Source organism: Ahaetulla prasina, chromosome 2 (genome assembly GCF_028640845.1).
Source record: "Ahaetulla prasina isolate Xishuangbanna chromosome 2, ASM2864084v1, whole genome shotgun sequence".
Taxonomy (NCBI): Eukaryota; Metazoa; Chordata; class Lepidosauria; order Squamata; family Colubridae; genus Ahaetulla; species Ahaetulla prasina.
In genome coordinates, this window is record NC_080540.1 from 178,626,107 (window position 1) to 178,641,046 (window position 14,940).

Sequence of the window (14,940 nt, forward strand, 5' to 3'; positions counted from 1 at the left end):
GGAATAATGTCAAGGTTCCAGAAAAACCTCTTCTGCATAAAAAAACCTCAGAAGCCATTGTTTTCCAGGGTTCTTTACTAGCATGAGGAAACTGGCACACGATGAGTGAAATTCCAAAACTGAATTTCCGGATTCTTTTCCCAGTTATACAAACCCCAAGAGTCCCACCCCCCTGACCCCTTTGATGGTCACATGGTCCCACGTTCTCCCAGTTCATTCGAATATCTTCTTGCCATTCTTCCTGCAGATGTGAACACCATCCGACCTTGACCGCTTGAAGAATGTTACCATACCCCTCAGCCCCCCTTCCTCCCCTCAGGGGAAAAATGTGGCAGCGTCTGGAACCCTAAAGTCTAATATGGTTTCCAGGCCTGACAGGCACTATGCTGCAATGGACAAGCTTGAAATAGAGTAGCCAGCACAAGGGGAGGAGGAGGAGCAGGGAGAAGAAAGAGAGGAAGCGGCCTCCTCCTTCCCTCGCACTGGCTGCTCCATTTCCTGTTTCTCCATTGCAGCGCAATGCTACGCTGTGGAGCTTGGCCCACCCACCACCACCCAGATGCCCTCGCTTCCCCCAAATATTTCTTTGCCTACCTGATTTTCAGCTCTGTCACGTTTCTCCATCGCATTTCTCGCCGTCACGTGCAGGGAAAAAGGTTGGTGGGACTAAAAAAAAAAAGTTTGATCAATCAATTCCAAGTGAGGGCATCTGGGCTCCAGACACTGAAATGGGCCCATCTCTCTTCAGCAGTTGCCCAGGCCCACGGGAGGGAAAGCAGGCATCTACCGGCACTTAAATGCAGTGGCAGCTCTGGTTGGGAAGGGGCACTGACGGCAGGAAGCCCGCTGACTTCAGCACCCTCCCAAACCCTCTGGCATTCCGCCGGCGTTTTGGCCCTGGCAGTGCTGCCGCCTTATGTGCAGGACCTGCCCCTGCCACCTGAGACAGTTTTCACCTGTTTTCTGAATTTTGGATAAGAAAAGTGTGTGTGTGGGGGGGGTTGTCTTATACATGGGGGCGTCTTATAGATGAAAAAATACCGTACCTAATTTGTCTCCACTTATATCATTTGCATTGCTATACAGTTATGATAAAAATGGATACAAATGATGTAATAGGGCTGTCCAAATATGTCTTACAAACAACAGGCTTGTCTGCTGTGTGTGTGTGTGTTTGTATGTGTGTGTGTGCGAAGTACATTTGAGTGTTTTGGTCTGAAAGCTATGACATTGAAGTTTCTCTACAGGCTTTTTGATGTTATTGGCTAAGGTTGTGTTACCTGTAAGGATTGAATGCCCAGTTTAACTGGAGAAATCATTTTATTTGCCAGGGAGAAATTGATCGATCGATTGATTGCTTTACAAGCTAAAGCAATCTTAAAGAGAAAGAAGCTAGAGCAGATCTTTTCAGGATCACAGGTCTTCTCCAACACCTTATTTGTTTTATTATGAAGGCATAGCACCCCTTTTTATCAGTCCCAGATTTCCTTGTATTTCAGTTTAATGGATGATTCCACCACCTGTGTGAGAGGAAAATGCCTTGCTGTCCATGTATTCCATTATGTATAAATATCTTTTGATATACAGGTGGTCCTCGATTTACAATCACAATTAAACCCAAATTTTCTGTTGTTAAGTGAGACATTTCTTAAGTGAGTTTTGCCCCATTTTATGATCTTTCTTGCCACAGTTATTAAGTGAGTCACTGTAATCTAGATATATTTTTTTACCTCTGATTTAAATGTGATTAATATTTCAAAATTTTGGAAGGATTTTTTAAATGAAATAAGCCTTGTAACTAAACAAAAGACTGAATACACTCCAAGGTTAGATTTGCTACATATATTCAGTGATAAGAGTGAAAAACAGAAAACTGAGAAAGGCTTATATTCTTTCTATCATTAGTTAAACAAATTATTGCTTAGCATAAAAAAATGCTTGATAATAATTCAGTTGAACTGTAGCTAAAGAAGAACTAGTTGAAAAGGTGTTTTTTTAAAATGTTGGAGAAACAAGATGTTGAAACTCTTGCAGAGAAGAGCAACAAAGATGATTAGGGGACTGGAGGCTAAAACATATGAAGAACAGTTGCAGGAACTCGGTATGTCTAGTTTAATGAAAAGAAGGACTAGGGGAGACATGATAGCAGTGTTCCAATATCTCAGGGGTTGCCACAAAGAAGTGGGAATCAAACTATTCTCCAAAGCATCTGAGGGTAAAACAAGAAGCAATGGGTGGAAACTAATCAAGGGGACAAGCAACTTAGAACTAAGGAGAAATTCCCTGACAGTTAGAACAATTAATAAGTGGAACAACTTGCCTGCAGAAGTTGTGAATGCTCCAACACTAGAAATTTTTAAGAAAATATTGGATAGTCATTTGTCTGAAATGGTGTAGGGTTTCATGCCTGGGCAGGGGGTTGGACTAGAAGACCTCCAAGGTCCCTTCCCACTCTGTTATTATGAGACAAAATAGAGAAATATATCTTTATAAGAAACAATGTAATTTTGTTAAGCAAGCAGTTAAGCATAAAGATTATCAAGATTTGTAGAAAAAAATGACAGATTTCTACCAAATATGAAACAGATGTATAAATAATATTGTACTGGACTTATATCTCCACAATGAAATAAAACTAATCATCATCCATCAGAGGATTTTATTGCCTTTAGCAGCTCAAACTCAGGCATCAGCCCAACATACACCGTAGTAAAGACAAAAGCAAATAATCATTTCCGTTTCTCCAAAATTTCCCTGAGCTCTTTAAGGCCCCCTGTTAGTACTTCAGTTGCCTAGTGGCCTAACGGTCTCCTTGTTTGGTTTCCTGTTTAGAATATCATAATAATTGTTTGTGCATCTTGCCATTCTTTGGTATAACAATAACACTGATAACTTATGTTCTTAAAATTGCTTGGATTCTTCACAAACCCTTTCACTGTGTAAAGAAGATCTTCTTGCTGCTAAAGGCTTTTCTGACCTTGTTCAGTCACCATGAGGACATCATTATGGGCTGTCCTGGAAGGTAAGTCTACTTTCTGCCATGGCCGTTTGGAAGAATCACCAAGCTCTCTGGAGAAATGTGTCTTCTGTCTTGATTCACTCTCTTTTTGACAGCTTCTTTTTTAATTGAACTCTGATGTTTTGTTTTAAGTCAACTGTGACACCATATTTGGTCAGTAATCTACATGTATTATAATCACCTTTAAGAACCAAATAACCAGCGGACAATGGGCTTCCCATAAATGCATTTCTGAGAAATACCAGTAGTTCTCAACTTACAACAATTCATTTAGTGACTGTTCAAAGTTACAATGGCACTGAAAAAAGTGATTTATGACCATTTATCACAGTTATGACCATTGCAACATTCCCATGGTCACAAATTCGGACACTTGGCAGCTTGCTCATATTTATGATGATTGCAGTGTCCCAAGGTCAGGTGATAAATTTTTGCGACCTTCTGACAAGCAAAATCAATGGGGAAATCAAATTCACTTAACGATCGGGTTACTAATTTATCAACTGCAGTGATTCATTTAACAACTGTGGCAAGCAAGGTCATAAGATAGGGCAAAACTCTCTCAACAAATGTTTTGCTTAGCAGCATAACTTTTTGGGCTCAATGAATGGCGCAGGCTGGTAAGGCCTGTTATTAAGAACAGCCTGTTATTAAGAACACAAAGCCTGCAATTACTGCAGGTTCGAGCCCGGCCCAAGGTCTCAGCCTTGACTCAGCCTTCCATCCTTTATAAGGTAGGTAAAATGAGGACCCAGATTGTTGGGGGGGCAATAAGTTGACTTTGTAAAAAATATACAAATAGAATGAGACTATTGCCTTATACACTGTAAGCCGCCCTGAGTCTTCGGAGAAGGGCGGGGTATAAATGTAAACAAAAAAAACAAAAAAAAAAATCGTACATAGAATTAAGTCTTCAGTTGCATTAGAATAAGTAGTTGTAGTAATAAAGTTTTTACACTTAGGCAAGAAAAACCAAATGCACAGGTATAGAATACGTGGTTACCTGGCTCAACAACAATAACTGCAAGAGGGATCTAGGAGTCCTAGTGGACAATCACTTAAATATGATCCAGTAGTGTGCTATAGCAGCCAAAAAAGCCAAGGCTGACCTGGGTTGCATTAACAGAGAGATAGAATCAAGATCACCTGATAAGTTAGTACCACTTTATAATGCCTTGGTAAGACCACACTTGGTATATAGCGTCCAATTTTGGTCGACATGATATAAAAAAGATTTTGAGATTTTAAAAAGAGTGAAAAGAAGAGCAACAAAGATGATTAGGGGACTGGAGGCTAAAATACATGATGAACGGTTGTAGGAATTGGGTATGTCTAGTCTAGTGAAAAGAAGGACTGGGATGACATTATAGCAGTGTTGGAATATTTGAGGGACTGCCACAGAGAAGATCTATTTTCCAAAACACCAGAAGTCAAGACAAGAAACAATGGATGTAAACTAATCAAGGAGAGAACTAACTTGAACTAAGGAGAAATTTTCTGACAGTTAGAACAACTAATCAATGGAACAGCTTGCCTCCAGAAATTGTCGGTGCTCCATCACTGGAGGTATTTAAGATGAGATTGAACAGTCAATTGTCTAAAATGGTTATTAGGGTCTCCTTCTTGAGTAACCAATTGAACTAGAAGACCTCCAAGGTCCCTTCCAATTCTATTATTCTGTAAGAGCTGTGCTAGTCACGGTGGTGCAGTAGTTAGAGTGCAGTACTGCAGGCTACTTCTGCTGATCACCGGCTGCCAGCAGTTTGGCAGATCGAATCTCACCAGGTTCAAGGCTAACTCAGCCTTCCATCCTTCCGAGGTGGGTAAAATGAGGACCCAGATTGTTGGGGGAGATATGCTGACTCTGTAAACCACTTAAAGAGGGCTGTAAAGCACTGTGAAGCGATATATAAGTCTAAGTGCTAGTGCTAGTGCTAATCTAGTTGACAAAAAATCAGAAGGCATCTGGCAGCACCTTTTTCGAATAAATACATAAATAAAATATGCTGGTTAAAAAAGTTGTTATCAGAAACTTCTGATTTATTGCCCCTAACAGTTCCTTAACATGCTTCTTAGACAAAGACAATATTAACAGTGCAGCCTTACCCCAAATGCCTCCTTCTGCAGAATGACAGAAGCACCATAATGTGATGTTCTTCCTGGACATTTTTATGGAGGAATGAATAAGATCTTATCAAGAAACAAAGGCATACTGGGAAATTTTTTTCTAAGACTGCCAAGATCCTCGATTATGGCAAAAAGAACAAGAAGCTTGTGTTCTTATTTTACCTGAGATAATGCCCCTTTCATCCTTTTTGTTTGATTTCTTGACATATTAAGTTTGGCCCAACATCTTTAGAAGCATTTCACAGTAAATGGCCCCATTTTGTTGGAGAAGGCATATAGCTTGTGATCGAGGGAAAAAGTGAATTCCATGGGCAATCGGCAGAATTGTACAAGTGTTTGTTGCAACAGGTTCTATTTTGAACTGCTTGAATGATTTTGTGGAGAAAAATAAGAACATGAAAAATGTATTCTGATTTCCCCCACTGGCAGGTGCTGCCCAGAAGCGAAGTAGTTTTTCAGACTGGCAAAAGAAGAAGTGTGAACAAAAGAGAAACAATAAAGTACTGAGAAATAATTTGTAGAAATGAGGTTGAGGTAAGATGGAAAAACTAGATTTTGAAGGAGTGTTAGAATGGAGCCTTAAGGAAAACAGAGGAATAAATGGTTAGCCTTTATTTTGGAAACAACAGGGCTTGAGTTTACATTGTTTTGTTCTTTAAATTCAATTTCATGAAAGTTCATTCCCTCTTTCCTTTTGTTGAGAGTTTAATCGTGAGGGGTATGCAATTTGTTCTTCAGACATTTTGGACTTCAGTTTCCGTCAGTCCCCAACACCATGGTGAATGATAAGGCAGGATAAAGAACTGCCATTAAAAAACATACAGAGGTATCCATCGGGTATGTGCAGGTGTTAGAATGTCAAGATGGCTGCCATGACTATGAAAGCAATTATTATAATTCCAGAGTACTGAAATTATATCCAACCCAGTAGTTGCACCAACAATTTAGAAAAAAAATCCAAGTTAATCTCATACAAAAAGTGGAACAGTAAAATTGGGCACATAATAGACTTTGTGAAAATCATTGAGATAGTTTGCAGGCAGGAAAAACAGAAGATTCTGCAATCAATGGAATTCTTGTCTGAAGTACTGAAAAGTAAGTGAGAGAGTGGAAATAATCTTTGTTTTAATACTTGGAAGACAATGTTCTGAAGAGTCTCCAGGGAATCCATTGTTTTAGTAATTATGTGTTCTTTCAGTTAGAGATACGTTTCCCCCAAAGTTAAGCAACAAAGTGAATGGGGTGGAGTGAGGACTTTAGGAAATAATATATTTTATCTGTCATGTTGCCCGAGTTTAAATAGAAAAGTATATGTTGAGGAGCACATCAAAGTTAATTTAAGGAAATAAAGATCACAGGGGACATAGTAATTAGCCCCTTTTTAATCCTTCTCCCTCTCCAATATTGAGGAAGTACATTGGTCATAGCAGCTCAGAAACTCAGTGTTGCTAGTGCTGAAACAAGGAGATTAATAAAGCCCAGATGATCAAACCATGGCTAGGTGACCAAAGTCCTCCTCCAATGGGTTGTGTGGTTGTTGTGGTTGCTACCTGCTATCTTGATTTTTTTTATTTTTTTTATTTTTTTTGTCACAACAGTATACACAAGCATCAACATAAAATAACTACATATCATATAAGCATATATATGAGCAAAAGTATGCAATAATTATATTAATTTGATATAATGAAAGAAAACAATAGGACAGGAACGGTAGGCACTTTTGTGCTCTTATGCATGCCCCTTATAGTCCTCTTAGGAATGGGGTGAGGTCAATAGTAGACAGTTTTTGGTTAAAGCTTTTGGGATTTTGAGAAGAGACCACAGAGCCAGGTAGTGTGTTCCAAGTGTTAGTACCGTATATACTCGAGTATAAGCCGAGTTTTTCAGCACGTTTTTTGTGCTGAAAAACGTCCCCTCGGCTTATACTCGGGTCTATCTGACTTATACTCAGTTTTTTTAAGCCCTCGGCTTATACTCGAGTATATCGGCTTATACTCGAGTTTTTTTCTTTTTCACATTTTACCGGACGGCGCTGGGAAGCCCTGCGGTGCAATGAGAGGCGGGCGGGGGCCGCCAGCCTTCTCAGCTGAGGGAGGGAGGGTTTCCCCAACCGGTAGGTGCCTCATTTCCCACCCTCGGCTTATACTCGAGTCCCCAGTTTACCCCAGTTTTTGGGGTAAAATTGGGGACCTCGGCTTATACTCGGATCGGCTTATATTCGAGTATATACGGTAACTCTGTTACAGAAGTCATATTTTCTGCAATCAAGATTGAAGCGGTTAACATTAAGTTTAAATCTATTGTTTGCTCTTGTATTATTGCGATTGAAGCTGAAGTAGTCTTCAACAGGAAGGACATTGCAATAGATGATTCTATGAGTTAAAAACAGGTCTTGTTGGAGTCGGCTGAGTTCTAAGTTTTCTAAACCCAGGATTTCAAGTCTGGTGGGATAAGGTATTTTGTTGTTTTCAGAGGAGCGGAGAACTCTTCTTGTAAAATATTTCTGGACACGTTCAAGTGTATTGATGTCAGAAATGTGGTATGGGTTCCAGACAGGCGAGCTGTATTCAAGAATTGGTCTAGCAAATGTTTTATATGCTCTGGTTAGTAGTGTAGTGTTTTTGGAAAAGAAGCTACACAAGATTAGGTTTACAACTCTTAGAGCCTTTTTTGCTATGTAGTTGCAGTGGCCTTTGGCACTTAGCCCATTTCTGGAACATTTTCTCATGCATGTTTTTTTCAGGATTTTCTTAGAACGGTTACACAAAGATCTATGACAAACTGAGAAGGAAAAAAGGACAAGTATAAAAATGGAAAGAGAGACATATAATAGCAACAGAATACCAGCAAATAGCCCAAGTATGGAAGGATGAAGTCAAGGAAGTTAAGGCTGAGAATGAATTAAGACTTGCAACAAATGCCAATAATAATAATAATAACAACAATAATAATAATAATAACAACAACAACAACAACAACAACATTAATGCCATGAAAGCGAAGATACAAAATTCCACTGACTTCTACTTTGCAACAACAAAGTTGAAACTGTTTCACACTTAATATGTGAGTGCAGCAAAATCACACAAACTGATTACAAAGCTAGACATGATCGAGTTGCTAAATTAGTCCACTGGTCATTATGTAAAAAATACAACATACCTGTATCTGAAAAGTCACGGGACCACACAGTGGAAAAAAACAGTGAAGATCTTGTGGGACTTTCGAATACAGACAGATCATCATCTGGAACATAACATGCCTGGTATCACGGTTGTTGAGGGCCAAAGGGTGCAGTTTATTGATATCGTTGTACCAGGAGATGCCAGAGTCGAAGGCAAAGAACTGGAAAAAAATCACGAAATATCACGACATGGCCATATAACAGTGATACCCATTGTCATCGGGGCACTTGGTACCATGTCCAAGAATTTTACAAAACAAATCAAGAAATTGCAGCTTCCTGCATTAACATCAGTGGAATGCAAAAAAACTGCACTACGTCATATATTTTAAGATCCCTAGGACTCTGGCAGAATTAGAATTAGAATAGAATTTATTGGCCAAGTGTGATTGGACACACAAGGAATTTGTCTTGGTGCATATGCTCTCAGTGTACACAAAAGAAAAGATACCTTCATCAACCATTAGCACCAGTCAATCGTATTTGTGACACATTTTTAAAAGTTCAGTTGACGTAGTTTCATGTTTAATGAATAAAAGAGATAATAATAATAATTTTCTTTCAACATGTAAGAAGCAAGAAAAAATAAAAAGTTAAGGAAACAATTAGTTCAGAATAGGAGAAGATGGCAAGGAGTTGAGAGATAACATGGAAAAAGGAGAAATGCTTAAGTTATTTTTTTGCATCTGTCTTCATACAAAAGGAAAAAATAGGCCAATCTACTAAAAGCAGCACTGTAGGAAACAGAATAGAATACAAGCGGTGGTGGGATTCAAGTAATTTAACAACCAGTTCTCTGCCTTAATGATTTTTTCCAACAACCAGTTTGCCAAACTGCTCAGAAAATTAACAACCGGTTCTCCTGAAGTGGTGTGAACTGGCTGAATCCCACCATTGAATACAAGTCAAAATAGTCAAGAAAATGGTAAGAGAACACCTATCCATTTTAGACAAGTTCCAATCACCAGGACCAGATGGATTACATCCCCAAATTCTGAAGGAGCTGGCAGACATGGTCACTGAACATAATCTTTCAGAGCATGGGGGAACTTCCAGAGGACTGGAAACAGCTGGTGTGGTTGCAATCTATAAAAAGGCAGCGTGGGTGTGGGTGTGTGTGGATTTAGGAAACTGCAGACCAATCAGCCTGACATCAATGCCTGGGAAGATCCTGGAAAAGAAAATGAAGCAGCACACCTGTGAGCATCTAGAAATGAGCAAAGCAATTAATAGACACCAGCATGGGTTGACAAAGTGACTAAATTAGTGGATAAGGGAAATACTGTGGACATAGTTTACTTAGACTTTAGTAAGGCATTTGACAGTAGAACACATCCTGCTACTTGGTAAGATAGAACAATGCGAGATATCAGATGGATTCACGATTGGCTGGTGAAGTGCACCCAGTGAGTAGTCCTCCATGGTACTATATTTACATGGAGGAAAGCATGTAGTGGGGTACCCCAAGGTTCTTTCTTAGGCCCAGTATTCCCCAATATCTTTATAAATGATCTAGATGAGGATATAGAAAGGGAATTCATCAGGTTTGCAGACAACACCCAGCTGGGGGTGTTTAATAAATGCAAAGCAAAGGACCAACTTCCATTATCTTCATTTCCAAGAATCCCCTGAAACCAAAATAGGCCTCATGAAGATAAACAGGATGGGGATTGCTTCCAGCTGCTTTGTTGGACATGTATCCATGGCGAACCTTTTGGTGTCGAGTGCCCACGCAACCCCAAAATGCACACGCAACCCCAAAATGCAATATGAGTGCCCCTGCACATGTGTCTGCCCCCCCGCACATGCATCCCACCCCCAGTGCATGCACATGCATTCCCCATGCATACACCCTGCGCCCCCCCTCGGCCATTTTTGGCTTTCAGGTTGGTGCAGGAGCCTTTCCAGGCCCAAAACGGGGCAGAGGGGGGGGCCTTGTGCGGCACCCCTGCACTCCATTTTGGCTTTTAGGTTGGTGCAAGAGGCCTGCCAGGCCCAAAATTGGGCACGGGGGGGACACACATGCATGTGAACCCCCAAAATGCAATGCAAGTGCTCTGTACATACATCCCGCCTCCTCCCTGCACATGCGCACACATTTCCATGCGCCCCGCGACCTGCGCATAGATGGCAGAGATCTGGCATGCGGCACACATGCATATGCGGTGGAGCTGGGCTCGGGCGATGGTTGGCGTGGCTGCAGAGAGGGCTCTGCGTGCCACCTATGGCACGCGTGCCATAGGTTCACCATCACGGGTGTAGAAGTTGGACAAGAGGCAACACAGAATATCCTTCAATAATGGAGAGAATTCAAGGAACCATCCTGGTAAGTTTTCAAGTAGTTATACTGTATAACCTTCCTGGAAGCAATTTTGTAAATTGGGAAGATATTTTGGGAGAGTGTCCAAAATATGCTCACAATATCTACCTACAACTCTCCAAATTTTGACCTAGAATGGTCCCTGAATATATTTCACTCTTGTTGAATTCTATTGTGTCAGAAATTATGAATTGGTCAGAAAGACAATGTTGCAGAATTAAGATATCATAACGGAAACACAGTGGAAGATGTCTGTTAGCTCTCCCACCTTCCAGATAATCTCCCGATTTTTCCTTGAAAAAGCTGCTAAGGCCTCATAAATTTGGCAGTTTTTTGTTTTCTCTGGCTGGTTTCTCCCATGCTAAGTAGCAACCTTTTGATTCAAACAAAAACGGGAAATGAGAAATTGGCCACACAGAGAGCTTTTCTTGAAGATGCCAAACTGCTGAGTTTGCCTGGAACACAACAGCTTCATGTGGAAAAATAAAAACGTTATTAAAATGCCCTTTGCACTCCCCGTTCTATTTTCTGCAGCTGGCCATGAAAAAGCTTTTGTTCAGCTCTTGGAAGTATCCTATGTGTGTTCCAGTTTTTAGAGCAAGGACAGCGTTTCAAAGCATTTGGAAAATGCACAGAAGTCAGCAGTTTCTCCAGTAAATTGAAGGGCCAGGTAATAAGCAGCCACATACACTAGATCTATACTTGGCAGCTTAATAAAGAAGAGTATTGAATACTAATTGCAAACTCAGTGCTGAAAGTTCTGTACAGTGCTGAAAGTTCTGCATTGCATTGTATTATCCATGCAGATCAACATTTGTTCCTGCTGGAATCAAATGATCATTCAACTGGCTTGCATGAAATAGTCTAAAGGGAGCTTCAATATGTGGATATATTTTGTTTCTATTTTGAATAGAATAGAAAAGAATTTTTTTATTGGCCAAATGTGATTGGGCACACAAGGAATCTGTCTTGGTGCATATGCTCTCAGTGTACATAAAAGAAAAGATACCTTCATCAAGGTACAACACTAACAACACTTAATGATAGTCATAGGGTACAAATTTAACACTTAATGATACAACACTTAATGATAGTCATAGGCTACAAATAAGCAATCAGGAAACAATATCAGTATAAATCGTAAGGATACAAGCAACAAAGTTTTGTAGTGCAAATATACAATGATAGATGAGCTGGTAGAGAACATGCCAGGTAATTTAAATGAGGTCTGCTCCATTTTCTAATTCACTCTTCTTGTAGTGTTGAAGATACTCTACAACTAATTGAAAAACTGAAATAAATATATAACTAAGTAGCACAAGATGCCTATAGGTGGATCATCTTTATTAAATGACTGGAGCTGAATCTAACATGTCACAGGTACATATCTTATTCTAAGCAACATAAGCATCTGTTTTGACCCATGGTGATACCAGCATGACTCTCTATGAAAAAATATGGAAAAAATAAAATTCCAACACTCCATCCGGATCCATGCTGGGAGCTTGTAGAAGATTAGCATGATTAGATTCAGCTGATACTCAGCTTATCTGTTTATCTGTTGCAGATTATTCCTAGTTAAGTTTATCAGGGTGACTAATGAAGGAAGGGTCTAACACAGGGGTCCCCAACCAGGGGTGAAATCCAGCAGGCTCTGACAGGTTCTGGAGAACTGGTAGCAGAAATTTTGAGCAGTTTGGAGAACCAGCAAATGCCACCTCTGGCTGGCCCCAGAGTGGGGTGGGAATGGAGATTTTGCAGTATCCTTCCCCTGCCATGCCCACCAAGCCAACCACACAACTCCTACCAAGCCATGCCCACAGAACCGGTAGTAAAAAAAATTGATTTTACCACTGTCCCCAACCCCTGGTCTGCAGACTTGTACCGGTGCACATCCCATTGGGAACTGGGCCTTGCAAGCAGCGGATTGGTACACAAAGCTCCATTTGTGGAAGTGGTGGGCACATGTGTGAACCCCTCCCCTCCCCCCCTGTCGCCGCTGCTTCTGGTCCATGGAGCTGGAAAGGTTGGGGACCACTGGTCTAACAGATGATACTTTACCCAGATCCACTTCAACTCTGCAAACAATGAATGTTGGAGTTTTCCAAATTCACAGTGTGGTGATTGGTTAATTTGTGCAGCCCCCATGAATAAAAGTGATGATAAAGTGGAGTATAAATTTGACAAACAACTAAAAAAAAATAACTTTGCAACTTTAGAAAACAAAACTGGAAAAAGGAAAGACATCGAATGTTTTTAAAAGGAAGATGAGCTTGCTTAGTTTTACATAATTCCTTGAAAACTGTGTTTTATTTTAATAACATTGCCTCCTATTTTTTGTTCCACATTTATCTGGAATGCCTGTTTGCCCTTCTTTGCAGCGGTTATAGAAAATTGTGATGCTCTTGCCATCTTGTGGAATCTGCCAGTCTTGGATTTATATGACATCAGGCTAGGTTACAATTTGCTGGACCAAAATCACTTTGCCTTAGATCCAAGATTCACAGCTGAGTCACTGCAAATGGCAAACAAGTCATTTTATTCATCACAAGACAGCCAAGCACACACACAGCAAACAGAGTGCATACAAAAGCAGAACCCGAACCCGCCCCCCCCGACCCCAACAGGGATGCAATGTGCAGATACAACATAAAATGCCACTGTAAAAGACAGATATCTAACAGGTATTTATTGATTCATGTTTCCTTAAAGACATGATGTATTAATGGCATTATCTGCCCCTTTGGGGAGTATTGTCAGAAGAATTATTTGGGGTTTCAACTCGAGCTGGGGTTGCAAAGGAATAAATAAAAATCCAAACAGCTGTGAGGAAAGAAGAATTGTTGATTCCCAAAAGCATAGAGGTTTGCCTCTTGGGGCAGCTGCAGAAAAAATGGGGCACCGAAGGGTTGTTTTATAGGGGAGATTGTGGAAGTGTGTTTGTGCTGATTCTAGGATGACATTTGAGGGGCATGGGTGTGTGTAGGTACATGTCATCTATAATGTTTATTCTTGTGAACACGGAGTTCCACTGGGAAACCATTTTAATTAACTAATTAAATTAAAATTATGCATAATTAATAATTAATTAAAATTGTGCATAAGTGGATAGCTGTGTTCCTATCAAACAGGCAGCAAGTAGTCAAAATAGGGAATGTCTTATCTAACCCTGCACCTGTTAACAATGGTGTCCCCTAAGGCAGCGTTTTAGGACCCACACTCTTTATACTTTATATAAATGACCTTTGTGATCATATTATAAGCAACTGTGTTCTCTTTGCGGATGATATAAAACTATTCAATACCACTGACAATGCTACTACTCTACAAAAAGATCTTGACTATGTATCAGAATGGTCAAACATTTGGCAGCTCCAAATCTCAACCAACAAATGCTCTGTCTTACACATTGGCAAAAAAAAATATCAGAACACAAAATACAAGCTGGATACGACCTAACTGACGACCCTCACTCTGTCAAAGACCTTGGAGTACTCATCTCAAATGATCTACATGCCAGAACTCACTGTAACAGCATTGCTAAAAAAGCAATCTTAACCTAATCTTTATTTTTATTTTATTTTATTTATTTATTTATTTTGTCTCACAGTATATATAAGCATAAGTATGAAATAACTATACAATATATAAGCATATATATGAGTATGTAATAACTATATTAATTGGATATAACAAAAGGAAACAATAGGACAGGAACGGTAAGCACGTTTGTGCTCTTATGCACAAACTATCTTGCGTAGTTTCTTCTCTAGTAATATTGAAATGCAAACTAGGGCATATAAAACTTTTGCCAGACCAATTCTTGAATATAGCTCATCTGTCTGGAACCCACACTGCATATCGGACATTAATACAATTGAACAAGTCCAGAGATACTGTATTTCACAAGAAGAGTCCTCCACTCCTCTGCTCGCAACAAAATACCTTATGCCACCAGACTCGAAATTTTGGGCTTAGACAACTTAGAACTTTGCTGTCTTCGGTCTGACCTAAGCATAAAATCATCTGCTATAATGTCCTACCAGCCAAGGAATACTTCAGTTTCAACCAAAACAATACAAGAGCACACAATAGATACAAACTCATGGTAAACCAATCCAAACTAGACTGCAGAAAATACAACTTCAGTAATAGAGTTGTCCACGCCTGGAATGCACTACCTGACTCTGTGGTTTCTTCCTCAAACCCCCAAAACTTTTATCTTAGACTCTCTACTGTAAACCTCACCCCATTCCTAAGAGGTCTGTAAGGGGCATGCATAAGCGC

The 14,940-nt window shown here is 40.0% G+C and overlaps 1 protein-coding gene across 1 annotated transcript in view; it reads left to right on the forward strand.

Annotated features, from left to right (window-relative positions):
* The window catches only part of LOC131193338 (uncharacterized), a 35,544-nt gene extending 32,534 nt beyond the window's left edge, over nt 1-3,010 (forward strand). The window contains exon 5 of the mRNA XM_058173405.1: nt 2,946-3,010. Coding sequence (XP_058029388.1) covers nt 2,946-2,995 — 50 coding nt within the window. The 3' untranslated portion in view covers nt 2,996-3,010. The remainder of the gene's footprint in view (nt 1-2,945) is intronic.
* Nucleotides 3,011-14,940: the final 11,930 nt, after the last annotated feature.